Below are 27,605 nucleotides of genomic sequence, written 5' to 3' on the forward strand. Positions count from 1 at the left end.
TGAGATGCATGTGAAGGTTGCAGACGTTGTCTCGAATTGAAAGATAACCGTCGGAGAATATGTGACGGTGGTTGGAATCCGCACCAGATTTTGATTTTGCAATAGGAAAAGAGGAAACTTAATTTCTCCATGTCCAGGGCGAAAGAAATCGATCGGAGAAGTTTGTCTTGTTTAAAAAATAAAAACGGAGGAGTTGAGTTTATGACAGAGGTGATCGGAGAAAAAGAAGAAAATTGGAGATGAGAAAAGCTGAAAATTAATTTATTGAATAAAAGAGATAGCGAAAAATAAAATTGTAAATTAGTTTTAATCCTGAAGACAAAATAGTCAAATTGTACACTTACTTAATCTAAGAGAATTTTTCCAGAACAACACTTATTTCAGATCGGAAGGAGTATTATTATTTTCCGGGACACGAACGATAGATTTAAATTAAATGGCAGAATCTCTAGATAAGTGGTCTAGTTTTTTTTATAACTAATACATGTTTTCTTCATCAACGAAAATTTATTCTTCTTTTTATGTATCATTCTAAATTCTCAAACTAACACCTTAGGGTCATCTACATCATTTTTAGACACTTCTTCTAAGAATTTGTTCAGTGATCGTAAAGTCACTTATATAAATAAATAAGAGAAATACCCTAAAATAGCACAAACAAAGTTTAATGGACAATTATAGCACACATTCCATAAATTTCCAAAAATAGCACTATTTAACATATTAAAATATTTAAAATTAATTTTTAGAATTTCTTTTTATGTTTGGGTTCACATTTTCACATTTAGGGTATAGTTTTTGAGGGGTAGGGTTTAGTATTTTGAATTTAAGATTTAATTTAGAAGATTAATTAGTGCTATTTTTAGAACTTTAGAGATATTGTGCTAAGTTTGGAACAAAAACTTATTTTGGTGCTATTTTTGAGAATCTCCCAATAAATAATTGGTGAAACAAAGTAAACAAACTATTTTTGTGAAAAAAATATTTTATTGTTTATATAACTGTATCTTTTTGTTCATATATAACTGATAACTATTAAGACAGAAAAATGCAGAAAAACACATTTGATTATTGGGGTATTTCAATTTTTTTTTTTAATATCACTTAATGATTTTAAATATATAGATATATATATATAATGATTTCTGAAAATATAATGGGAGATTCTCAAAAATAGCACTAGTTTAAGTTTTTATTACAAACTTAGCACACACTCTTAAAAATGACAAACTTAGCACAAACTTATATATCACTAATAACAAATTTAAGGGATTAAAAATAAAATGTTTAAATTGGGAGAACCCGAAACTCCATGTTCTTCCGGCGAGAGTATACGGTGAGAGAGAATCGAAGAAATATGAATCTGGCGAACCCAATCGAATCTGAAGCGGAAGTGAAACATAATTTGAAATCAAGGAATCAGAGGTGAATCATTAGTGAAAAATTTGCGTTGGCGACATCAGAGGCGAACGACGAGCTCTGGTTCAGATCTCGTCGAAGATCTTCGAGCTCTGGTTCAGAAAGATGATCAAGCCAAAGCTTCGTTTTCATCTGGTTTTGAGATCATGCTTCTTCAAGTGTTTTAAGGATGATGATAGTTTTGTGTACTGATTAGTAGAATGGGATCCAATTTGGCTCGATTTCTATGATTCTAAGGCTGCCAAGGTTGTTTAGATTTTTCATTTCATAGTTCCCCATAGAAATGATAGTTCTGCTGTAAGATTCTCCGAGAATTTGATGTTGAAAGTAACGTTGCTTGATCACAGTCACATTACAATTTTTTTTTTTTCATCTAGGTTTGCTTTAATCACTAGTTGTGGTTGAATCTGGTCACATTGGTAGATGGGTTGCAGAAGTCTACTAGATAATTTATATTTTTGGTTTCTTCCTTACTGTTGGTAAGAGGATCCTCGAAGGTGAACTTCTAGTTTAAAGAGTTATGGGCACATGAATATTCTAAACTCTACCATGGAAAATTATTGTTGAATGCTTCATTCTTCGGTACCTTATTTCATCATGAGTGTCTCACATTTGCAGGTTTTTGACATGAACGTAAAAGTAGTTACACCAGGAGATGTGGGCGCTAGTGCAAGGGATGGGACAAGTCTAGAAGATGGGATCCAAGCCATAAGAAGGAATCCAAGCTGGATTTATTTGGTTTTGATTCTCTTGTGAAGGACATAATCTTGGTTTGAAGAGGTACTTTTGATCTTATTTTCTTATTAATAATTTTGTGTTGTCTTTACTAGTGTTAGTGTCTCTCATTATTAATAAAACAGTAAGGAATCCTCTTTTACCCAGCTACGTGGAAATGACATCTTTTACCTTAAACCACGCTTTATACTTCATCAATTCAGCAGTTTAATTTTTCGATAATGTTGATTTTTTCTTGTACATTATATATGTCATTTGCTTTGGGAAACACATTTTCTCTTACTTGCCTTACAGGTTCATCTTATGATGTGATGCTTGTTAACGAAATTGAAACCTGTAAGTTAAGATAGATGGTCAGCAGTAACTATTGCATCAAGAAAATGTATGATGTGTAGTGATAATGGTGAAATTCAGGAAGGATTACAAGAAATTCAGGAAGGGTTCTTTAAATTCATGATGAGCTTCATAACAAGTTTAGATTTCATGATGACTTTAATAAAAAATCTGGATATTGCTAAAGACCATGATAGCATAAAAATGAAACCATTACCCTGTACTAATGAAACTTTTTTTTTGTATTTTACAATTATTTTTAGTAATGCTGAGATTTTATGTTGAACGTTTCCTTGTTTTATGAATTCAAATATATTTTCATAACATCGTTATTTATAGATGCTTCCTTACTCCATTCAAACTTTTGTTGATAGCTCCTTAAGTCACTTCTCCTATTCTTGTAACTTGAAAAATCAACACCGAGCATCCATCATTACTATGAAATGTTGAAAACTCAGCATCCATCATTTCGGAAGGACATCTCATATTTCAGGAAGGCCTTCATCATGATAAAATAAAATGAAAACAAAGAAAACAAAGCATACATGCTCCATAAGGACCCGAAGCGGGATCTTTGAGTATTGTACTAGCATGTAACTAGTAAGACAAGTTTTTCATTCAAATATAATATAAAAATAAATGTATATATATGGATATTGCCCGGATAGGTGATTCTTTGAAATTTAGGAAGGTTTCATTAAACTTCATGATGACCTTCATAAAAATTTAGAAAGACACAAAATCAAATCATTAGTCATATGTATATATATATATATATATAATATCATGATGTGCACAAAAAAAATTAATATCCCTCACTAAATGGAGTAGTTTGTAATATATCAGCAAAACATAAATTAAAAAAGGGTCAAAACTCATTTCTTTAAATTTAGGAAAGATTTCACATTATTTAGGATGATATTTTTGAATTTTATGAAGGTCTCCCTAAATGTCTGATGGTCAACTTTGTATCTGCAGTTTGTATCTCTCTCAAAAATTGTAGCAACTATTGACGAATATAAGCATTAGCTATAAGTTCTACAAGTTGCTAATACGATTGGCCCCTTAAGCTGAGATCCAACATCACATTGAGTAGGAAGATCATAATACATTCAAGTTTAAAACTTGTAAATATGCTATAACACCAAACCTGCAAACTACAAGCTGAACCAAACCAAACCAAACCTTGTGGTTGAGACGTTTTTTTGATCTTGAACTTCCACGATTTGGACAGTTTCTCTTCCATCATCTGTTGATGTAAATAGTGGTCTCTAGGAAGCATTATGTCGAACACTTGGTGTGCAAAATGATTAGTCGTGAACTTTGCTTACTGCTTACCACTCTTTAACCATTTCCATAGACATTTAAAACTTCTACTTTCTCTTCTTGAGGAGTTGACGAGATATTAATACCAAAACTAGAGTGGAAATCCTCTTCACAAACAGTTGGAAATGCATTGTGAAATCAAAGGCATGGCTCCATATTAGAGATAGTTACGTGATGTTGAGATGCATCCTTTTGTGAGATAAATTGATTATAGCCAATCGATTATTTGAGATGGACCTTTCCACCATAGGCGAGAGAAAGCTCATGAAACACAGCAAAGAGAGAAGCGTCAAGGGACTCAACATGCGACTGTCTTTCTCGGCGAGAAGTTCACGGAGATCCGACGACTCCGATTCAAGAGCAAAGAGACCCATCGAGAGAGGGAAATATGTGATTGGCAAGCTACATCGAGTTGTTCAAATGGACTGCAAGGTAGAACTCGTCAGGAGATCGAAGCTTCTCGAACCACCTGTAATTGATGCAGTTGTTGTTGGTGTTCTTGTTCCTTAGAGACGAGGAGCTCGTGAATATCGACAACGAGAACCGAAGCAATTTCTAAAAAGATTATCATTAATTTTATTATTTTATTATTAAATTAATAATGCTAGTTTTGGAATATTTTACAATGTGTGCTAATTTTGGAAATGTGCTAATTTTGGAAAGAAAAATATAGCAGGGTGCTATTTGAGAGTATTTCTCCAAAAAAATGGATGGAAAAGAAAACACACATTTCTTAACCGTTGAATACTACAGATGTGACGTGGCGAACAATGATTAGATCAGGCATTGTGTACTTAATCTGGTGCTTATGCAGTGGATCGCAGCTCTCTCCCATCTTCTAAAAATTCTAAGTTGTAACCCCCTTTGGCCTTTGCTCTCTCGATCCCAGCTTCCGAGTTCTGACTCTGTTTCTCACAATCGAAACGGAGAGATCTGAATAACACCTTTGAAGATCAGAGATGGCGCAACCTCTCGTGAAGAAAGACGACGATCACGATGATGAGCGTATGCTTTTCCTATTCCTCCTTTTTTTTTCTCTTTTTCGTTCCACCATATCTGTTTCGCAATGCTCAGATCAGTTTGTTAGCTTCGAGATCTATGATTTTTGGGAATTTTATCCTAGTGTAATTGGTTTATAGATCTCGATTCTGTTAGTATTTTCTCTCTTTACAGTGTTCCTAAGTTTTTACGAATCGATTACTGCGTTTTCTGATTCCGAATTATGGCTGTAGAGTTATTATAGAATACGGGCATTATTTGTTATCATCCTGGATCCGGTCTATATGGTTGCTTATTTCGGTTGCTAATGTTTTGTGTGGCTCAGTGGAGTATTCTCCATTCATGGGAATTGAGAAGGGAGCAGTGCTTCAGGAAGCTAGAGTCTTCAATGACCCTCAGCTTGATCCTAGAAGGTGCTCGCAGGTCATCACGAAGCTTCTTTATTTGCTTAACCAAGGAGAGGCATTCANAAATATGTGATTGGCAAGCTACATCGAGTTGTTCAAATGGACTGCAAGGTAGAACTCGTCAGGAGATCGAAGCTTCTCGAACCACCTGTAATTGATGCAGTTGTTGTTGGTGTTCTTGTTCCTTAGAGACGAGGAGCTCGTGAATATCGACAACGAGAACCGAAGCAATTTCTAAAAAGATTATCATTAATTTTATTATTTTATTATTAAATTAATAATGCTAGTTTTGGAATATTTTACAATGTGTGCTAATTTTGGAAATGTGCTAATTTTGGAAAGAAAAATATAGCAGGGTGCTATTTGAGAGTATTTCTCCAAAAAAATGGATGGAAAAGAAAACACACATTTCTTAACCGTTGAATACTACAGATGTGACGTGGCGAACAATGATTAGATCAGGCATTGTGTACTTAATCTGGTGCTTATGCAGTGGATCGCAGCTCTCTCCCATCTTCTAAAAATTCTAAGTTGTAACCCCCTTTGGCCTTTGCTCTCTCGATCCCAGCTTCCGAGTTCTGACTCTGTTTCTCACAATCGAAACGGAGAGATCTGAATAACACCTTTGAAGATCAGAGATGGCGCAACCTCTCGTGAAGAAAGACGACGATCACGATGATGAGCGTATGCTTTTCCTATTCCTCCTTTTTTTTTCTCTTTTTCGTTCCACCATATCTGTTTCGCAATGCTCAGATCAGTTTGTTAGCTTCGAGATCTATGATTTTTGGGAATTTTATCCTAGTGTAATTGGTTTATAGATCTCGATTCTGTTAGTATTTTCTCTCTTTACAGTGTTCCTAAGTTTTTACGAATCGATTACTGCGTTTTCTGATTCCGAATTATGGCTGTAGAGTTATTATAGAATACGGGCATTATTTGTTATCATCCTGGATCCGGTCTATATGGTTGCTTATTTCGGTTGCTAATGTTTTGTGTGGCTCAGTGGAGTATTCTCCATTCATGGGAATTGAGAAGGGAGCAGTGCTTCAGGAAGCTAGAGTCTTCAATGACCCTCAGCTTGATCCTAGAAGGTGCTCGCAGGTCATCACGAAGCTTCTTTATTTGCTTAACCAAGGAGAGGCATTCACCAAGGTCAGTTTTATCCATGCTAATGGGAACTTTTTTATAGTGACATTGATCCTTTTCCCGAAAATTTGTTGTTTGGTATTGTAGTGTTAGAAGTGTGAATGCAATGTTATTACTTTATTACTGAAGTTATCATTTTCCAATGTTTATTGTTTTTTTGGGTTCGTGTGCAGGTTGAAGCTACAGAAGTTTTCTTTTCCGTTACAAAACTTTTCCAATCAAAAGATACTGGTTTAAGGAGAATGGTCTACTTGATCATAAAGGAGTTATCTCCATCAGCGGACGAGGTCTGTTGTACCTATTTGGCTTAAAAGCGGCATCCTACACTTTACTGTAGGTATAATTTCTGATAAGTTGTTTGTCTGTTTATTTTTATAGGTTATTATTGTAACTAGCTCCTTGATGAAGGACATGAACAGCAAGATTGATATGTATCGTGCAAATGCTATCCGTGTCCTTTGCCGAATTATAGATGGAACCCTTCTTACACAAATTGAGCGGTACTTGAAACAAGCTATTGTGGATAAGAATCCTGTTGTTTCAAGTGCAGCTTTAGTCAGTGGACTTCACATGCTTAAGGTGTCCTTTACACGCCAAATAAACTATGCTCTCCTTTTACGCACCAAATATATTAGCCTGTTTCGTACGACTGATACAAGTGCATTGTTGTTTCCAGACAAACCCAGAAATTGTTAAAAGATGGAGCAACGAGGTTCAAGAAGCTGTCCAGTCTAGAGCAGCCCTTGTTCAGTTTCATGCCTTGGCTTTGCTCCATCAGGTACAGTGCTTGATCTCGTATTTGGAAAGTAAATTGTTTCTTCTTTTCTGATATTTGGGATCTAAGTTTAGCACTCATTGAATAGTAGCATCTTTTATGCAAAGGGTTTTGGAGCTTACTACTAAATATATTGATTATAAACATAAAAAATAAGCTTCTGTAGTTTCTTTGTAGTTATATGCTTATATATAATATGGTCAATGATATGAACATATTACATGTTTATGTATACATACGCTTTATTTTTCTGCCATTCTTTCATGGGACCATGCCACAGATGTAAAGTTCAACCCTGAGCTGCTTTTTTATCAGTATGGTTCAACCTGTATCTGAAGGCATCCTCACGGTCACGGATTCTGCATATGTAAATTACTATTAGGCTCGAGTTACTACATATCATGTGTCGCTGCTGTAGGGTCTTGTGAATGTTTGCCCTTCTCTACTAGAAGGTATTGAGAATTGATCTAATGAATTAAAATTATTAATTGACATATCCAGATACGTCAAAACGATCGCTTGGCTGTCAGCAAGTTGGTTGGTACCTTGACGAGGGGAGCTGTCCGCTCTCCTTTGGCCCAGTGTCTATTGATACGATACACCAGTCAGGTTTGTCCTTGTAATTCATATAAGATGATACATGGGTGAAAGTCTTTATGTGATATCTAACTATAGTCTCTACTATTCAGATAATCCGAGACATGTCCAACCACGGCCAGTCTGGGGAACGTCCATTCTACGATTTCTTGGAGAGTTGTCTGCGCCATAAGGCAGAAATGGTGATCCTTGAGGCTGCCAGGGCTATCACTGAGCTTGATGGTGTGACAAGCCGAGAACTGACTCCGGCAATCACTGTGCTCCAGCTCTTCTTAAGTTCCCCTAAACCAGTGCTGAGATTTGCTGCTGTTCGGACTCTTAACAAGGTTACAATGCTTTTTCTTTGTTTTCTTGCATGAAACATATCAATAAAAAGTATTCTCTTTAATTCCTAACAAACACTTAAAGCTTGTTTCTGAGCTTTTTAATATAGCCTCATCATTTTTTTTATCGAGGATAACGAGATACAAATAGGCATTGAAAACTCTTCTCTTTCTACACTGTATACTAAATGGAGGTTTAAACTACACAGGTTGCAATGACTCATCCCATGGCTGTCACCAACTGCAACATTGATATGGAGAGTTTAATTTCTGATCAGAATAGAAGTATTGCTACACTTGCTATTACCACACTCCTGAAGACAGGGAATGAATCTAGTGTGGAACGGTTGATGAAGCAGATAACTAATTTCATGTCAGATATTGCCGATGAGTTCAAAATTGTGGTTGTGGATGCCATAAGATCATTGTGTTTGAAATTTCCACTGAAGTATAGATCACTGTAAGTGAAGTTTTAAGTTTTGTTATTAGTAGTTTCGGTTTGTAGCATTACTACTTTTTCTGACGACTTCAAGATGTTAAGACTTTTATGGGACACTGGTATATAATAAATCTGCCTCACCCTTTTGGATTTGTAGGATGAACTTCTTAAGCAACATTCTTAGGGAAGAAGGTGGATTTGAGTATAAAAGGGCAATTGTAGATTCTATCGTAACCATTATCAGAGATATTCCAGATGCAAAGGAAAATGGATTGCTCCATCTTTGCGAGTTCATTGAAGATTGTGAATTCACATACCTTTCTACACAGGTAATTGTTTTTTGACATCTTTAAACTAGCATTATAACTGCAGTTGTTTATGTTTTGTTTGTTATCTAAATACTTTTATCCTTTCTCTTGCGTAGATCCTTCATTTCCTGGGAATTGAAGGGCCAAACACCTCAGATCCAAGCAAGTATATCCGTTATATATATAACCGTGTGCACTTGGAGAACGCAACTGTACGAGCTGCTGCTGTTTGCACACTTGCAAAGTTTGGGTCTATGGTTGAAGCATTGAAGGTATAGTAGTTATCTTATTTAGCATTATTAAATTTTGTTTCTTGTTTATCATTCTTGATTGTTGACAAAGATAAATATCAATGAATGTCCTGCAGCCCCGGATTACTGTCTTGCTGAAGCGCTGCATTTATGACAGTGATGACGAGGTTTGTGACTAGTCCTATTGACAATTGATGGATATTTTGTATCTCATTGTGTACCGGTTGCATTAGTTTACATGGATTTCTCTGTGTGCATGCATGCTTCTACATTGGTAATACATTCTTTACTGAGTAGAGACACCAACTTCTGTTCAATAGTGCCTTTAATATGAGTACATCCTCTTTTGTATCTACAGGTTCGTGATAGAGCAACACTCTTTTTGAGTATACTTGGTAATGATGGCCTCGTTGGCACTGACAATGATAGCATAGAATTTTTATTTGGTTCCCTGGAGGCCCCTCTTGTCAACATGGAGACAAGTCTTAAAAACTATGTGAGTTTCCCAGATCCTCATTTTCCACTCGATATATAGTCATTGGGACATCAGTTATCTTATATATCATTGATTCTTCAGGAGCCCTCTGAAGAAGCTTTTGATGTTGACTCTGTGCCTAAGGAAGTCAAATCGCAGCCACTTGCAGAGAAGAAAGCCAAGGGTAAAAAGCCCACTGGTCTCGGTGCTCCACTACCTGCACCTGTTTCTGGTTTTGATGCATATGAAAGAATTCTTTCATCTATTCCAGAATTTGCTACCTTTGGAAAACTTTTCAAGGTTTGAATAGAAATTTTCTGCACATCGCATCTCTTTTCACTTTACTTTTATCCACTAATCCTGATTGGTCAAACGTGTTTCATTCTCAGTCTTCTTCACCTGTGGAGCTAACTGAAGCAGAAACAGAATATTCAGTCAATGTAGTAAAGCATATCTTCGAGAGTCACGTTGTGTTTCAGTATAACTGCACAAACACAGTACCAGAGCAATTGTTGGAGAGGGTAATGAGCATGATGATATGCCAAATGATCAATTAATTTGATGCCACCGAAAAGCCATTGTTTGTTGACGATTTGAATCTTCTGTTTTGTAGGTCAATGTCATTGTCGATGCTTCAGAAGCAGAGGAGTTCAGTGAATTATCTTCTAAACCACTAAACTCACTCCCTTACGATTCCCCTGGTCAGACCTTTGTGGCCTTTGAAAAGCCAGAAGGAGTCCCTGCTGTTGGAAAGTTCTCAAACACATTGACTTTCATTGTTAAGGAGGTATGTTAACACCTGCTTGATAAGCTTTCTCTTTCATCCACTTTTAGTAGACGGAATCACATGATCACGGTTATTCTCATGGGTTCGAGCAGGTTGAGCAAAGCACAGGTGAACCATTGGACGATGGTGTGGAAGATGAGTACCAGCTCGAGGACCTTGAAGTTGTTGCTGCTGACTACATGGTGAACGTCGGTGTCTCCAATTTCCGAAATGCATGGGAAAACATGGACGAGGAAAACGAGCTTGTAGATGAGTATGGCCTTGGACCAAGAGACAGCTTAGGGGAAGCTGTAAAAGCTGTAACTGATCTTCTTGGCATGCAGTCTTGTGAGGTTAGGCGTGCTTCTCCCTTACTTAAATACTGTTTTGTTAACATCATTGAAAGCTCTCCCCTTGTTCTCAAGTCATAATTTTTTGGTTCAGGGTACGGAGACAGTGGCGAGCAACGCAAGGTCACACACAAGCTTACTATCAGGTTTGTACATAGGAAACGTGAAAGTGTTGGTGAAGGCACAATTCGGAATGGACAGCTCAAAAGAAATTGTAATGAAACTGGCTGTTCGAGCAGAGGACCCATCTGTCAGCGATGCGATTCACGCACTTGTTGCCAACGGCTAAACATATTAAAGTGTTCTTTGCTAGAGAAAGACATCGAGAGAATCTATAACTATATGATTTGTTTGTCTTAAACCCTTTTGGTATTTTGATGTTGCCTCAACATTTTTGGTGTTTGCTACGTTTTACCATTAGTATAAATATTCTTTTGAGCATCAGTCGTTGTTGATCTTTTCTTTAATAAAGGACAACATTGATTAAGAATATTTATATGAATTGGAGAAAAAAAAACCAAAATGATTGACCTGAAAAAAAAAGAGAGTAGGAACTAGGAGACTTGTGGAATGAGGCTTTTGCTACATAATTCGCAAGGAAGGAAAAAGAATGAAACAAGAAATGAACATGATAACGAGAGGCAGATACAGCGAAGAAGAGCTTTCTGATCCGTTCTTCTCCGTTGCTTTATCTGAAGTCACATATTTATTCATTTCTCCTCTTATGCTTCCATCTCCTGCTCTTGGGTAGATGCAACTGTTATAACCTAAAAACAGAAAAAGCCAAAAATAATGAAATAACTGTTAGTGTATGGCATGTGTAATTAGACGAAATGTGTGACTCGATCGCACTCTTAATGTAGACATGAAAACTTTAGAAATATTATGTCAAATAATCTGTATCATATATTCCTATTTAACTTCTTTCTACGTACCTAGATACTGTACAAATATAATAAGTTCAGAAGAGAAAAGAAGAAAAAACAAACAAAGTACAAATATAAGTTTATTAGCTTGTATTAAGAACAAAATCAGAGGAACCCTAGCTAGATATATAATTACAAAATGAGATGAGAAAAATAAAATAGAAATATATCATTATTTGGGTTTATGGCTTTCTTATTCGTTCTTTGTAACAGATCACATGTAGCATGACTCAAGAAGATCTAATGAACTCATGAATGTCCCTAATGTTGGTTTAGATCTCACATGCAGCTTTCTTGAACCATAATAATAATAATAAAAAAATTGGCTGTCACAGTCTCATGAACTCACGATTTATAGCAAGTCGGACATGAAAGATGAAGAGGAAAATAACTTACTAGGGTTATTCGAAGTGATCCTCGCGGTTTTAGAGAAATCGCAATCCGTAGGGTTTTCAGGAGACTTTTGGAAATAGAGATTCATGGCATAGGCTGTATGAGACATGAGATTGTTAGGCTCGAAACAAAGCCCTCCTGGCATTATTGGGCCACAGTCGATTCCCTGCCCACAAACCCAATCTAGACTATCTTGCAACTGTTCTTCAGTCGCATCATCCTTTGGCACACACCATCCCATCGATGTTGCTTCACCCAATGGCGGAGATTGTGACGTCTACTATCATCACAAATAACATTCACTAGAAATGGTTGACTATCTCATAAATAAGCAATTCATGTCGTCTAGCAATTGAAAGATTCCCATTGTAGTTTCATGCAACTATGGTTGCCTTAAATAGCAAGAATATATATCCGGCTTTTCATATGCCGCGGGGGATTAGATCAATGCGGATGCGAGATCCCATGGTTATTATTTGGTTATATTATCTTAGTACCTGACTACTAGTAGTTTTAGTGAGGCCAATGTCGTAGGCCATCGAAAGGTCAGGCTTGAAAAGGCCAAAAGAACGCTCAAAGGAAGGACCCGGCTTGAGATTTTCATCAAATAGAGCAAAAATGTAAGTGTCGATGGATTTGCCGGGCATGAGCGGAGTCCCAACCATGGACCTCAAGTGAGCAACAAGGTTCCCATTGTAAGCCTTAGCATTCTCAACACTCGGACCCACCTCGTTACTGTCACCGGTCGATGGCCAACCAGTTTCAGCCACAACCACTTCCAGTTTTTCGAATCCCATCGATTTCAAAGCTGAGTGCACGGCATCAACCTAGGCAAAACCACATGTTTGTATCAGTATAACGTGTTTCGGTGTGTGCAAATGCTGGTTCTATCTTACTATAATGAGTTTGATTCTTTCTAAGTGGAAAAAAAAAAGTAAATTTAAAGAGAGATAATTAGTTCCTCAATACAAAATCTCTTTTTTTTTGGACAACATTTTAAGGGGGGATAAAGTTATTAGTAATAAATAAAATTCCAACGTTCAAATACAGACTTTTCACATGATTTACAATTGTAATAAATAATTGAAGATCTCGGTGCAGCAATATGCATGTTATATAATAAATGAACCATACCTTGAGACTGAGACCAAATAAACAAATGCATAGCTGTTTATTTAATTAAATGATTATTAATAATGTACACTATGTCATATGACGTTTGAGCTGGATTAATAATGTACACTAAGCGGTCCACCAATTTCAAAACCAAAGACTTGCCCACTTCATAGATTGAATAGCAAGTTCAAGAAAATGTTATAATAATATTGGTCATCATTTAATAAGAATAATGCTCTATTTTGTTTAGTACAAAACCGAGAATGAGAGTTTAGATATTACAAATACAAGTGTAAGTAATTTTACCTGTGCATCGAACATGTTCGTGTACTTGATTCCAGTGTTAGAGTCGACCCGTCCAGCGTTAGGCTGGAAAAGGCAAAACGCTAGCGTTTCGGGTCTCGGGTCGCTTTGATACGCAAAGAAGGGGTACGGGTTGATGGCAAAAGGTGACCCGGTATCGCTAAGGAACTGTAGAATACCCTTTAAACCAGCCTGATAACTGAGAGCAAACGAACCAGCTGATGGCGGTTCGGAGTTGCCAAGCACCGTCATTGCGTGTACCGTAGACACCTTGATTTTTCCGCCTAGTGAAACCGCCTCAAGAGAATTTTGGATATTTTGCATAGCCGGGAGAAGCTGGTTCACCAGATTCAGGTCATTCGACAATAGTAACTGCACCAAAGAAATATTTAGTGATTTAAATTACTTCCATACATTTTAATTTAAATAACACATATCTATGTGGTTGTTCAAGTCGATGGACAAAGTTTACAAAAATAACATCAAGAAAACAAATTCTTGAAAGCGGGTTGAAACCGTGAAAGATTTAGGGATTTTATCAAGAAAACTCATTAATAATTTGTGAGATATATTTGATTGAGAGGAGGAGTTCACCTCATTGCCAACATTGATGAGGATGATGTTCGAGGCAGGATAGAAAGGGAGTACGTTGGAACTAATCCACTGAGAGGCGACGTTGAGATCCGAGGCTACAGACGGGAGATCACCATTGGCTACTCCGATAACAATGCCGATGCCCGTGCCAGCCAAGGATTTGATGATGGAGGGATCGGCATTGTATAGCCTCACTTTTTGGATGGAGGTGGATTGGAGGAGTTTGGCCGTTTCGGACGGTGATGGGAGGTTGTCGGCTAGTAAGCCGTAGTTTACTCCGATAAACGACTGTGCATTTGACGGCGGAAAAAAGAAGAGAATGAAGAGGAGAGGGAAGAAGATGGAGAGAACCATGGAAACAGAGGAATGTAAGAGGAAGTGAGATTTGAAATGTTAAAAGAGTAATAATGAAGATAGAAGGTTAGGTTAGTGCAAGGGTTAGAAGAAATGTAGTTTATTAGTTAGTGTAAGGGTTTTTACAGAATCCCGAAGCTCACATGTGCTGATTTAAACTACAATCCACTTGCTGACTTCTCTGCCACGGGTTTCCCCGTTTCTTACAATATTAGGACCTACAATATTCATATTATGGAGATTTCTTTCAAATTTTGTTATTAGGTGTTTCATGTTTGGTAGGGGATTATAATTTGTGAAACAGCCAACTAAACACCAACTAATTAAAACAAAGACTGATTTTGTTCTTTATTTTACATTTTAACGGGATACAATATTAAAAAGAAAGAAGAAGATAATAATTATCGTTCAATCGTTTTCTCTCTAATCTTTGTAATTTTAAATATTTTTTGGACAAGTCTCTCTCTAATCTTTATTTGATTATATATCTTCTTCAAATTTAATTATACTTTCATTCATATATTGTTTTCAGAGAAATTTTCCTTAGTTAGATTCATTGCTAACTTTTGGTAAAAAAAAAGATTCATTACTAGATGTGGTTAAAGATTTTCTCAAATGTTACAGAGCAAAAATCGTTTCTTACAGTTAGATTGGCGCCCCAATGTATTAAGAAGCATAGAAGATGTGTCTTAACCTAGTTGCAAGAAAACATAAATGGATACGCGGAAAAAACCGTTCCAAAAGCATAAAGAGGAATTGCAGTGTATAACCCCAAAAAAATTAATAATTCAATGACTGACTATATTAACCATTAAAAACTTATACTACCTATATTTTCTGTAAGAATTCCCAAACTAACCCTCAATCACACCACCTCCTACCATTATCTACCACCACCACCTCCATCAACCACAACCACCGGCCTCCGTCCAGCCACCACCGTCGTTCAGCCGTCCACCACCAACCGCCGTCCAGCCTCCGGCCAACTCCATCCACCGGCCAACGACCAACTCCGATCACCGGCCACCGGCCAACTCCGACCACCGGCCAACTCCGACCACCGGCCAACTCTGGCCAACGGCTACCGGTCAAGTCCGGCTGTCAGCCACCACCAACTCCAACCTCCGTCCAGCCACCGGCCGTCGTTTACCACCTCCACCTCCGGCCGCCGTTCAGCCAGCCACCACCTCCGGCCGCCGGACACAAGAGATCGACGGAAGTAATGTCGGGGGCATCAAGGGCATTAGAGGAGTTTATAGTGAAGTGGAGTATTTGTGGGGAAGTGTTGTTCATGGCTGGACGGAATCAAATATTCCAGCCCACCTCTCTTGTTACTCGGTCGCTAGGGATGATTGGTTGTGCGACTCAGTCACTAGATGAGGTGGGGTTTGGTGTGTTTGTGGGAGTTTTTTTTGTAAGGAGCAATTTCTACGCCGGTTGTCTTGTCGGAATTATAGGGTTCCGGTGAGATAGTTTCCCGTGGATCCTGTGTGAGGATTGGGAATCCGGGTGCGGTCATTTCAGGACGTCCTGGCGAGACGTATAGGACATTCGAACTGTTGACCTTGCATATACTAAACCATTTCTTTTACCACCAAACAAACGAAACACTTTTAGAATCATTATTTAATCTCGTTTTCTTATATTTAATTGATCGAACCTATCTATGTCTTCGTGTTTCTTTCCGTTGTTTTTTTACTCTTCATATTCTTTCTCGTAATTTCCATTGTCAAATTTCATGATAATTATCATCATACTTTTACCGTCCGGTTCTTCGTTATACTCTTCTTCTTCCTCTTCCTCGTCATCATTCTCATATTCTTCCACTGAATAATTATTTTAAACATTTTTTTTAGATAACCATATAACTTGGTAACCCATCAAACTCCAAGACCAAAATCATTGTCTCTTTTCTCGTAAAAATTTATGGATCATCATAGTTACCACATGCACTCAATTATTGATACTTTCACATGTATACTTACTCGATTTTTGATCCACATTTATTGAAACTTCTCGAATCAAAATCTTTGATACTACAAAATTGCAAATTACTTGCAGAGAAAGTAATATGAACACATGTATAGCTAATAAATAATGTGTTTGTCGTCGATCTTTTTTCTTTAAACTTCAAAAATTCACTCAAACAACATCAAATCAAGGTCTTTCAACGTCAATCCTTCTTTCTTAGACCCAGAAATATAAATTTTGCTGAAACAATATCAAGTCACCTATAAATTTATACACAAAAACATGTTTAACAGCTCATAGGATATGTAAAGCATAAAGATAGATAAATAAGATATTTTCAAAATATTAAACTTTTAAGTTTTAGGTAACATTTTTCATGTTTCGTAGAGTTTCTGATTTCTAAACGTTTTAGAAACAAAAAACGGGGAGAGTTTCCATGGAACCTAACTCAAAACAAAGTAGCTTAAATGTACACATTATTTGGTTTTATCAGATATAAACATTATTTGATGTCATAAGGCAAAATGGTTCTATGGTCTAGCGGTTAGGACATTGGACTCTGAATCCAGTAACCCGAGTTCAATTCTCGGTAGAACCTTCTTCTTTTTGTTAAATCTTTCCTTTTATTTTCAAGCTTCCCACGTGCGAATAAAACAGTCATCATAGAGCTTCACCACACGTACGAAATCAGATCCAAGAAAAAGGAAAGAAGTAAAAGTTGGAACTGAGAAACAAATGTAAAACGAACCCAACCTTTTTCTTGTTTTCTGGTCTTTCTTTCAATAAGAAAGAAACCAAAAAAAACAAAACCCAATCTCCAAGAATTACAATTTACAAAAAAAATCCTCGTTAAACCAAAAACCAAAATTAAGTAAAGGAAAAAAAATGAACTACAAATTCTAACTCCACCAATCCTAACCCCAAGAAACATAAAAAAAAATTAAAGACAAAAACAAAGAAAAAAAAAAAAAACAAATCCTCCCTTCTAACATTTATGCTACCTTTGAGGACTCTCTTTGCCTCTGTTATTATCGACACAAAGAATCGACTGAAACGAATCATAAATTATCCTCTACTACTCCATAAGCAGCAGGTTCAGGCACAATCTCACTAGACTGCCGTCTTCTCGACGATGAGTTCCCATTGTTATTGTTCCTTCCACTGCTTCCTTGCGACCCCGAGTTCCTCAAACCATTACCACCACCACCACCATTATTACCACTTGTTGTTGCCCCTGCTTGAACCGCTGTTACATCTGACGCGCTCTGCCTCCAGCTCCCGAATATAGCAGCATTCCAAGACCCTCTTGACGAGTTTGTTCTCAACCGGGAAGAGCCTGAACCCGAGTTGGTATCTTCTCTTACTACTTTCAGTGGGTTCTCAAGTGCGTTCACAATGTGTCTCATTAACGGTCGTCTTGTTGGTTTTGGGTTTAGGCATGACTTTGCAATGATAGCCATTGCCCATACTTCTTCTAGAAGGTCTTCGTCTACCATTAATGATGGGTCTATGATCTTGGTTACTAGTTCCTTTTCGTTTGTGCTGATGTATGGCAAAGCTTCTTCCATGTACTCTCTTGCTATTGCGTTGTCTGGCGAACTGATCCCGAGCTTCCCCGTTACTAGCTCTAGTAATACTTTGCCGAAGCAGTAGACATCATAGGAACATGTTGCATTTGCTGCACCTAAAAGAGAGGAAAACAATCAGATGTCTTCGAAAAATCCCCAAACCTATTCGGTTAATCTTACAAAGCAATAGATTTGGTTTCTTTCATTCAGATACTACATCCACGAACCGGCTCCTTTGATACATTCCTAGAACCTATTAACTTAATGTTCTATTATGAAAGAAGCAATTGAAACGTTACACTTCAAAATGTAGATCGTTTTTAAACTAAAGTTCATATTATGATGGAAGGTTTTATGATCCGAAGTATATATACCTGAAGATGATGGTTCAGTTGATCTGCAATAGTGGGAAAAGAAGATGGAGACGCATTAGTAAATATTCAAATTATAACACAAGGACCAGAAGGTTTGTTAATGTCATAAGCACTTACTGTGGTAACCGAAGTAAACGAGAAATCCTGCTTTGATAAGCATCACCTTGAGCATATGCCTCACTTAGGCTTCCCAGACGTACCTCAAATTTATCATCAAGAAGTATGCTACTTGCCTGTACGTCCCTATACAACATTGAACACACACAAATGAATACTCTCGGTTTTGTGCTTACTAGGAAAACATAGCAACAAGTAATTTAGGAGCAGATAACATCAATGGGCTGCTACATCAATGTAACTTAGTGGAGGATTCAAACCTAGTTCACACATGCTACATATATATACTATGTCTTGCTATGTCAATATGCTTTAAATAGTATCAAGATTATATTACAAAAAGCTGAGAAGGAGACAAGTAGTACCTATGAACTAGAGGTGGTGAACACTCATGATGCAAATAAGATAGTCCCTCTGCTGCACCAAGAGCAATTTTCAACCTTGTTATCCAATCCAAAGACTTCAATCCATCACCTTCGTTGTCGGGTTTCCTGAACAAAGCACTAGCCAAATCACCGTTTCTCATAAACTTGTATACCAGATACTTTTGGCTCTCATTCTCCAAGCAGTGTCCTAAAAAGGGAACCAGCCTCTGGTGTGCAGCCTTACTAAACAACTCCAGTTCTGATATATACCCTTCACTTTTACTTTCCCGCACATCAATCTTTTTTATAACAATAGGTGTACCATTTTCCAAGAAACCACGAAACAAACTCCCAGAGTGGCCACGTTTTATCAGACTGCCATCATTGAACTCCGCTGTTGCCTGGAGCAGCTGCTCATAAGAAAAAGCATTTCCAAGACGTGACAAATCAAAAGTCTGTGCTCCTTTAGGTGGTTGTTGTGAAGCTTCCCCTGCAGGCTTAGGCCTGTCAACATTTCCACTTTGTGCCGCTCTGCGTCTTCGGCGTATACACACAACCAAAAGAATTGGCAAGATGACAAATATCAGAATAAAACCAATCCCACCTGCCACTGCTGCAATTATAATTACAGTTCTGTGGCTTATCCCTGAAGAAGCTTTTCTTGATGTAGGTTGTGTAGAGTTAGGACGTCCAAAATCATCAAAATCTAACCCTCTAGATTTATAGAATGCTGCACAAATTGCTGACGGCTTCTGTCTCCTCTCATTTTGAAGACAATTGCTTGTAACAGACACATTTTTCCCTACCACATAGTCCGGAACCTTACCTTCGAAGTAATTACCCGAGAGGTTTATCTCCCTGAACCTTCTAAGAATCGCTGTGAGCTCTCCATAGAATGTGTTAGATGAGATATCAACAACTGTAGTAGTAGCTATCTGGTCTGGATCAGAGCTAGAATTTGGTAGCATTCCTGTGAAGTTGTTCTTAGCAATGTCAAGTATCCGTAATCTGGGTAACGACCAACAGAGATCAGGTACACTACCGGAGATAACATTCTCCCTAAAAACTAGACTTTGTAGTTGGCTCTCAGCACTGCACAAATCTACTGGTAAAGTTCCACTTAACAAGTTATCGCCAATCGCCATTAGCTGCAACTTCCTTAACTTACTCAACTCCTGAGGAACTGAACCAGACAATGAATTGATGCTGAGATCAAGGTCAACAAGATTGACAAGACCACCTAGCTCTGAAGGAATCGGAGACGAGAAACTATTACTTGAAAAATTCAGATGGATAAGCTTCGATAACGTTCCTAAACCTGGAGGGATAGGTCCAGTAAGGTAATTAGAAGAAACATCAAGAGTCAACAGATTCTTCAGAGAGCTAAAAGATGGAGGAAGAGTCCCAGTGAGTGAGTTCTTAGAGAGATCAAGCTCTGATAGATTCAACAACTGCCCTAAACTGCTGGGAACTAAACTTGTAAGACTGTTCTGAGACAGATTCAAAGTCTTCAAACTAGTAAGGTTACCAAGAGTAAAAGGAACAGCACCACTAACAGAGCAAGAACTAAGATCCAACACTTGCAATGTCAACAAAGTAACACCAAACCACTCAGGTATACTCCCAGGAAGTGCTAACCCAGAGGCGTTGAAGTATACCAAACGAGTAAGATTACGAAGAGGATCAACAGCGAATTGTGGGTTTTGCTTACCAATTCTTGTTCTCCTGAACCCTGAAACGTTGATCCCAGTGATACTACCGTTCTCACATTGTATCCCTCTCCACACACCACAAGGATCACCTTTGATTGGCCAATCTGTTCCTTTTAACCCTAAAGAAGACCTGAGGTTAAGCAGAGTGAGTCTCTCACTAAATCGAGTCCGTGTTTGGCCAGCAACAACAACAGAGTCAAACAGTACCAAACACAAGAAAAAACCCAATGCGCTTCTTCTTTGATCAACCATTGCTTATCAAACTCAATCCAACGACCCATCAACACACACACTCATCACTCACAAACCCCAGAGAGAGAGAGAGAGAGAGATTTAAGCGAAATACCCAAATCCCACAACCCTAATAAAAATCAAGTCTTTCGATATTTAGAGAAGATGAAAGAGACAGATATCGAACTGGGTTTGCTCTGTTTCTGGATCCAAATACAGCTCCTACCTTCACAGACATTAAAGCACCTCTCTTTCTTTCTTTCTCTCTCTTCCCTCTCTCTCTAAATCCTAATTTATGAGAGAAAAAAAAAAGAATTAAAGTAGAAAAATTCACTAATCCTTAAAATCAGACAAAACACACATAAAAGTGATTTGTTTGTTCTGTGCGAAAAAAAAAAATCTTTAAAGAGAGAGAAGAAGAAGAAGAAGAAGAAGAAGAAGAAGATCGAGATTGTTGAGAAAACAACTGTAGACTGTGACACTCCTCTCTCGTCTTTAGAAGAAACTTCGAAATTAATTCTTTTTATTTATTTTAATACTGTATGAATCTGATTTGATTAATAACTTTTTGAAATTCAATATTTAAAAAAAAATAACCAAGTGTGGTTTGACTTGGTAACCCCGCTATAAGGCTTAGTTGGCGCAATTACTATTCCTATAAAAAGGTTGGGAACAAAAGTTTTTTTTTTTTTTTTTCAGATTTTATTATTATCCCTCTGTATATATTTATTGTCATCCCTTCATATATTTAAGGAGTAATATATCTCTCCTCCTAAATTTCACCATACTTGGCCGATTGAGAGAATCTTTTTTTATTGCTTTCTAAAAATCTTCTGTTAATTCCTTCAAAAAGTAATTACGAAATATAACTATACAAAATCACTGTAACGTCAATTCAATTCACAAGCACACAACCAAATCAGCTAGCGGAGTATAACATTTAACTGGCAGTATATAAATATATTCTCCAACATGGCAACATGGGTCCGCCAAGAAGTGGTTGACTCTTCCCCTCACTCAACGATTTGCTTCGTCACATTCTTAGCTAAGGAAACTTCAAATCTCTTGCTCGTCTTCAATTCATTCAACAGAAGTTTATGTATCTTGAAGGCACAAAATCTCTTATTCATACAGTTATTGATGTGGGTTTCTTTGTCAATGAAAGTAGTATACGAGTTCTATGCTAATCTAGGTAACATTGAATATCGTGAGAACGGTCTCATTCTAGCGTATGTTCATGGGATTAATGTTTAAATTTTCACCAGACATCATCAATCAAATGTTTCTGGAGGACAACTTATGCTCCGTCCAATCCAGTGATGGTACTTACACTTATGTTTCTGACATCAAAATCGATTAAACTTCCCAAGTCCAATCCACCATATCCGACAAACCCACAAACTAGAAACTGAAATTGAATCGCTGATATGAAACAAAACCAAATTATGAATCTTGGGAGAAAAAAAAAATAGAACCTTTGAAACTCGATTTAAGCTTCTACTCACTGAACATTGGAGGCGAGAGAGTGAGCAAGAAGAAAACTTGAGCAGCTTTCTAAACGAACATGATGAATTGAGAGACATTGTTTCAACAAAGAAAACTTTGGATTGAATCAATTCAAGATTGAATCAAGTTTGGTACAAATCAGGAGATTTATAGAAGTGAAAAAAAAAAACTAATTCTAATTCATAGGAAACTAAAAGATTGCAGAATGGTGCAATGAATGAATTGACAAGTCTGTCTCTCTTTATCATAGCCCAGATGGTTTGTTCCTAATCCGGCTTGAACGTCTCACTGGTGTAATCATCTCTTCTTCTCTATCACCCTGTGTATAATCCATAAAACGGGTTAGTGTTAAAACGATGCAAAAACTTTTGTATTTAAGTGATCATCACTGATTTGATGATGGTACTTACACTTTTGATAAGAAATTGGTCATGATGTTCTTCATTTTCTCATAAGTTGTGAAACTTCCGTAAGAAAAGGAGCCAACAGAGTACTCTGATGCTGAAGAAGCCATTGATTCTCTCCTCAACTTGCTACTGCTACTGTTGGTATTCTTCTTGCCTCCTTCGGCCTCGAAGTTAAGTGAAGAAAGCTTTTCTTTTGTCAGATTCTCTACTGGTACATCCTCGATGATGGTCTCAGCGGATGCAGCCACAGATTTTAACTTCTTAACGTACATGTAGGCAACCGCTGCGAGTAGAGCCAGCATAGTCGAGGACAATACTATCGTAGCCTTGACTGAATCATTATCAGACCTTACTTCAGGATGAACATCATCACTAGTTTCTGTTGCATTTTCTCCAAAAGCTTCTTCTGTTCCACTTTCAGCATCAGCTTTGGCTAAATCACTATCAGCCTTGTTAGAAGAACTTACTTCAAGATGAAGAACATCATGACCAATTTCTCCAATACCTTCACTTTCAGCAGCAAGTATCTCACTCTCTTTTTGCTGGTGGAGATTGATGGCAACGGATTCAGCATGCTGGTTAATGTAGATAGCTTCTGATTCAGCTTCTTCCAGCTCCTCCTGGTCCTTTTTGGATGATCCTGTCTCAAGCTTTTCTTCAGGAGTCACCTCAGACTCTCTCTGTTCTTCAGTGTTCCACTCGAAGCCATTTCCGGAAAGAGCATTCAAGTTCCCTTCAACTTCACTCAGCTCTATATCTGTGTTCCATCTCACCTCAGTCTGTTCATCAGATTCATTAGTTTCTGCATCCCCATCTGATTTCTCCTCTCCTCCACTCTTTAGCTCAGATCCATTGACAGAACCATCCTCTCCATAGACATCTTCTCCATAGACATTGATAGAACCATCCTCTCCATAGACATCTAAAAGATTGGTTTCAACTGTGCTCGTCTCTTGTAATGGTTCTTCATTAACAGAACCATCCTCTCCATAGACATCCTCTCCATAGACATTGACAGAACCATCCTCTCCATAGACATCTAAAAGATTGGTTTCAACTGTGCTCTTCTCTTGTAGTGGTTCTTCAATGATTTTATCTCTTGTTGGCTGGAAAACAGTATTATCCTCCAGAGTATACGTCAAGTTATGAAATTGCAACTGACCATATTCCTCATTACCTCCTCCAAGACTTGAGATCAGCTTATCCATGTACACAAGTGATGAATCTATCAAAGTCCAAAACTTTTCACTCAACTTGTCCAAGTTATTAGCTTTTGCAAACTCTGTGATTTCTTTTGGGATATGGAACTCGTTGAAAGTTGAGATCATCGGTGGAGAAAAGGTCGCTGAAACTAACAAATACGCCATGGCCAAAGCCAAAAACCAACCAAGGAACTTGAATTTCCTGAAACCAGACTGTTTTGGAATCTGACTTGTTTCTTTAACGCTTTCACAAACCATTTCTTCATCACTCTCTGCTTCCAATTGCTCCACCTCTTCAGTTTCATCTTTTACTACTGCCTCAGCTCCATCCTTGTCCTGTTCCTCACATGTATCAGATTCTTCTACAGACAATTCAGTTTCCGAAGAAGAGCTTTCAGAGATGAAAAGTTCCTCAAGCTGCTTGCACTCATCATAACGCTTCTCGATTCTTGGATTCGGCTTATAATGAAGGAACTGAGGCCTCGGCGACAGATAATTCTTCTTCGGATCATAAGGAGGCAACAATGTAGTATCAACTTCACGAGCTGCAAATTCAGGAGATGCGTATGGAACAGAAGGACGAGGACTGATCCTGAACCTTGGATCAGAATATGTAATCCCTTTGTTCTCATAAACTTCCTTCTCATCAAAATCAGTCACAGTCATGTCATGTGACCCTTCAAACTGCATCTTATCATCAATACAAATGGAGTGTATGACATCTGAAAACGAAACACATGACTTAGCACGGTGATGACTTCTTTTGTTGTCTTCCAAGATAAGACCTTTAACATCAGAGAAGGACCGAGACATTTCGTTTTTATCAGACAACACTCTCTTCCTTGGCGATGGATTTATTTTAGAAACTGCTGAGATTGTTGGTGACATGAAGTTCTTGGAAACTTTTGGAGTTGTAACAGCTTTGGTCTCGTTCTCTTTGTCTTCTCCACCAAAAGAGTTCCTCCGAGTAAACTCTGACGAACATCAAAAAAATCACAACACCTCAATCAGCAAGAACATATCAAAGATTCTGAACTTAAGATCTACAAGAACCAAGATTAGCCAATAGAATCAATCTAAGAGTTAACGAACACATCTATTAATCGAAAAAGAGATACCTTTACCTGAGAAAGACTAAGTTAAACCCTAAAAATCAAAACTTTTGAGGAATTGAGCAAACCTTTTCCAGATATAGACTAAGTTCAACCCTAATCTAAAAATCGAAACTTTGGAGGAACTGAGCAAAACCTTAATCTGCAAAGACTATGTTAAACCCTAATCTAAAAATCGAAACATTGGACGAATTGAGAAAGACCCTAACCTGAGGGGATATTGACTTTTGTATTCGCCGGAAAAGGATTGCCACCAAAGCTCCGGCGTAACGGGTCACCGGCTTCAGAGTTTCTTGGTTTAGGGTTTGGTCTGTTAGGGATTGGAGGAGAAAAAGAGGGATTTTTGTTGGTTGGAGAAGCCATTGACTTATACAAATTGTTCGGAACCCCTTAATTTGTTAACAAATCTGAAATCTTTGGGTTGTTAAAAGAAACAAAGAACGAAGAAAATTGCAAGAGAGAGGTCAAGAAAGCTCTAAAGATTGAGAGAGAGGTTTGAAAGTGGGGAGGAAGAGAAAGAGAGAGAGAATCGTAACGGCTAGTTGCAATTTTTGGAAAGATCGATCTGAGGATTTAAACGACGGCTACTCGATATTTTTGACCGTTGCTGAATATAAAAAAGGGTGTTTCAAAAATTGTTGGATCTGAGTCTGACGACCCAATCGTTAAGGCCATCTTTATAGGGACATCTTTATGGGTGTTCTTGGGCTTATATTTATTCAAAATAATTCGAAATTGGGCTTAGATCATAAAACATGTTCCTATTTCGGAACTGTTGTTAGGTGTGTTCTTCTATGACGTGTCGCAATGGTATTGGAAAGAAGTATTTGGGGGTCGAGAGTTTTATTTGGTTTCTTCTTCCAGTGAGTCTTGTTGTTTTGGTCGGTCGAGAGATTTTTCTCGTTTCATCTTCTTCCATCGACGACGACGATTTGCTCAGAAACAAAACAGTTTCTCATCGGAGAAGAATCTCGTTTACGATTCTCCTTCTCCTAATCTCGTTTAGTACAAGGGTCTCTGGTTCGATTGACGAATCTGGAAGAAGAGTGATTGAAGCGAGAACTGGGCAAGACTTGATTTGGGTTGTTCAGCTTTCCGATCTCCATTTCAGTGTTCATCATCCCGAAAGAGCCATTGATTTCAAAAACATCGTTGGTCCTGCTCTGTCTCTTATCAACCCTTCTCTCGTTCTAATCACCGGTGATCTCACAGGTTTATATCTCTCTCCTTATATGTTCAAATTTGTGGATCATAGGTTCTTAGGTTTTACTTATACTTCTTATATGCAAGTCTGAAGCTTTATTGATTTGAGTTCAATCTTTCCCCCAAAAATTATAACTTATTGATTTGAGTTCGATCTTTCCCCCAAAAATTATAACTTTAACTTTGGGAACCATTGTGGTTAGATGGTTTTGTTTCGTGAAGATTGCTGGTTGATTCTTTTTCTTAATTTGGTTAATCAGATAGGAAAAGCAAAGACATGTTAACAATGAAGCTAAATGAAGATGAGTGGTTAGAATACGAGAGTGTGATGAAAGATGTTGTGAAAGAAGTGGGTTGAATAAGAGCATATTCTATGTAGAGAAGAGAAATGTTGCATCCGCGGATTCTATCATCCGGTAATGCACCTTACCTTACTATGCTTCCTTGCAAATATTTTCTATATACATATCATCCAAATTCAAACTGATCTTCTTTATGTAAATGGTAAACCAGAGGAGCAATAGAAAACAATGAGAAACTACGAGCGCAGTTTTCTTCTGCGGTCACAACCACATTAAGCAATGTGGATTCTGCAAACAGCGATATCATCTCATCCATTGACCGTAAGTAATCTAATTCAGTTTTCCTCATTCATGTATAAATCAATCAATCAATGCTCTTATATATTTGACTCTAATCATTTTAAATTTGCAGAATCTTTACAACTCGATAAAGACGTATCAGTGGATGTTAATTCCACAATCGCTCCTTGTTCTGAAAACTTGAAAGAACTAAGAAGCCACCATGATGGCAACGTAGTAGACATCAAAGAAAAGACAGGAAAATGTTTTGGTCACGAGTACAAGGTAACACGATCTGTTCAATTTTATTTTATTCATGATAACATGATTGAATTGGACAAAATTGTTTATTTATCAAAATTGTAAATAAATAGGTGGATGAAGCAACAAGCTCAACGCCAAGGAAGAGAGAGTACAACATTCCAACGGTAGGATCAATAGAAGAACTGAAAACGCCTTCATTGGGTGCTGAAAGTACTTCCAACTGGTGGTATCAGTTTACCGACCTTTCCGTTGGATTCATGTTTTATGTCAACATCCTTTGCACGTCACAAATATGAATGATAGTAGCATGATCATAGTTTTCATGATCATAGTTTTCAAGAAGCAGTTCATTCTCAACAGTGTTTTATTGTTTCATACAAATATTATATTAATAAATCATATGATCTTACACTAGTTCTCCCTATAACTAACTTTTGAGCAAAAGATCTTAAAGACTGATCTTAGATTATTTTCCTAATTTATATAATCTAAGAACACTAAAAAAAGATATCCCTATAAAGATGCCCTAATATAAAGCTTTTAGACATCAGTCATTTGATAGATAATATTGATTTTAAGATGATCTCAGCCTCGTATGTGCAAGTACTTAAAAAAGAAGAATTTTTTTTTTTTTTTGGCAAACATTAAAAAGAAGAA

At 37.4% G+C, this 27,605-nt stretch overlaps 4 protein-coding genes, 2 long non-coding RNA genes and 1 other non-coding gene across 7 annotated transcripts; 4 read left to right on the forward strand and 3 right to left on the reverse strand.

Annotated features, from left to right (window-relative positions):
- LOC104747419 lies at nucleotides 1,265-2,773 on the forward strand. Its single transcript, XR_761149.2, has 2 exons — nucleotides 1,265-2,199; nucleotides 2,449-2,773. It is a non-coding gene; the product is annotated as an uncharacterized LOC104747419 (long non-coding RNA).
- LOC104747421 (coatomer subunit gamma-like) lies at nucleotides 5,754-11,090 on the forward strand. The gene is made up of 17 exons (XM_010469046.2): nucleotides 5,754-5,903; nucleotides 6,223-6,371; nucleotides 6,539-6,652; nucleotides 6,744-6,944; nucleotides 7,042-7,143; nucleotides 7,642-7,749; nucleotides 7,830-8,063; nucleotides 8,270-8,520; nucleotides 8,657-8,828; nucleotides 8,924-9,079; nucleotides 9,175-9,225; nucleotides 9,417-9,554; nucleotides 9,636-9,833; nucleotides 9,923-10,054; nucleotides 10,147-10,320; nucleotides 10,413-10,652; nucleotides 10,744-11,090. The coding sequence occupies exons 1-17, from the start codon at nucleotides 5,858-5,860 to the stop codon at nucleotides 10,936-10,938; spliced, it is 2,661 nt and encodes an 886-aa protein (XP_010467348.1). The 5' UTR covers nucleotides 5,754-5,857; the 3' UTR covers nucleotides 10,939-11,090.
- LOC104747420 (glucan endo-1,3-beta-glucosidase 7) lies at nucleotides 11,211-14,415 on the reverse strand. The gene is made up of 5 exons (XM_010469044.2): nucleotides 13,982-14,415; nucleotides 13,391-13,759; nucleotides 12,466-12,795; nucleotides 11,972-12,245; nucleotides 11,211-11,416 (listed from the first exon to the last, which is right to left on the reverse strand). Exons 1-5 carry the CDS (start codon nucleotides 14,333-14,335, stop codon nucleotides 11,232-11,234), a joined length of 1,512 nt encoding a protein of 503 aa, XP_010467346.1. The 5' UTR covers nucleotides 14,336-14,415; the 3' UTR covers nucleotides 11,211-11,231.
- Nucleotides 16,833-16,904, forward strand: TRNAQ-CUG. Its single transcript has one exon. It is a non-coding gene; the product is annotated as a tRNA-Gln (tRNA).
- LOC104747422 (probable LRR receptor-like serine/threonine-protein kinase At2g16250) lies at nucleotides 17,122-21,177 on the reverse strand. The gene is made up of 4 exons (XM_010469047.1): nucleotides 18,731-21,177; nucleotides 18,366-18,491; nucleotides 18,249-18,271; nucleotides 17,122-17,990 (listed from the first exon to the last, which is right to left on the reverse strand). The coding sequence occupies exons 1-4, from the start codon at nucleotides 20,692-20,694 to the stop codon at nucleotides 17,365-17,367; spliced, it is 2,739 nt and encodes a 912-aa protein (XP_010467349.1). The 5' UTR covers nucleotides 20,695-21,177; the 3' UTR covers nucleotides 17,122-17,364.
- On the reverse strand, nucleotides 22,191-25,493 carry LOC104747423. The gene is made up of 3 exons (XM_010469048.2): nucleotides 25,110-25,493; nucleotides 22,590-24,762; nucleotides 22,191-22,498 (listed from the first exon to the last, which is right to left on the reverse strand). The coding sequence occupies exons 1-3, from the start codon at nucleotides 25,261-25,263 to the stop codon at nucleotides 22,477-22,479; spliced, it is 2,349 nt and encodes a 782-aa protein (XP_010467350.1). The 5' UTR covers nucleotides 25,264-25,493; the 3' UTR covers nucleotides 22,191-22,476.
- Nucleotides 25,753-27,362, forward strand: LOC104747424. The gene is made up of 5 exons (XR_761150.2): nucleotides 25,753-26,112; nucleotides 26,364-26,519; nucleotides 26,617-26,726; nucleotides 26,818-26,969; nucleotides 27,059-27,362. It is a non-coding gene; the product is annotated as an uncharacterized LOC104747424 (long non-coding RNA).

The sequence above is a fragment of the Camelina sativa genome, chromosome 15 (genome assembly GCF_000633955.1).
Source record: "Camelina sativa cultivar DH55 chromosome 15, Cs, whole genome shotgun sequence".
NCBI classification, from domain to species: domain Eukaryota; kingdom Viridiplantae; phylum Streptophyta; class Magnoliopsida; order Brassicales; family Brassicaceae; genus Camelina; species Camelina sativa.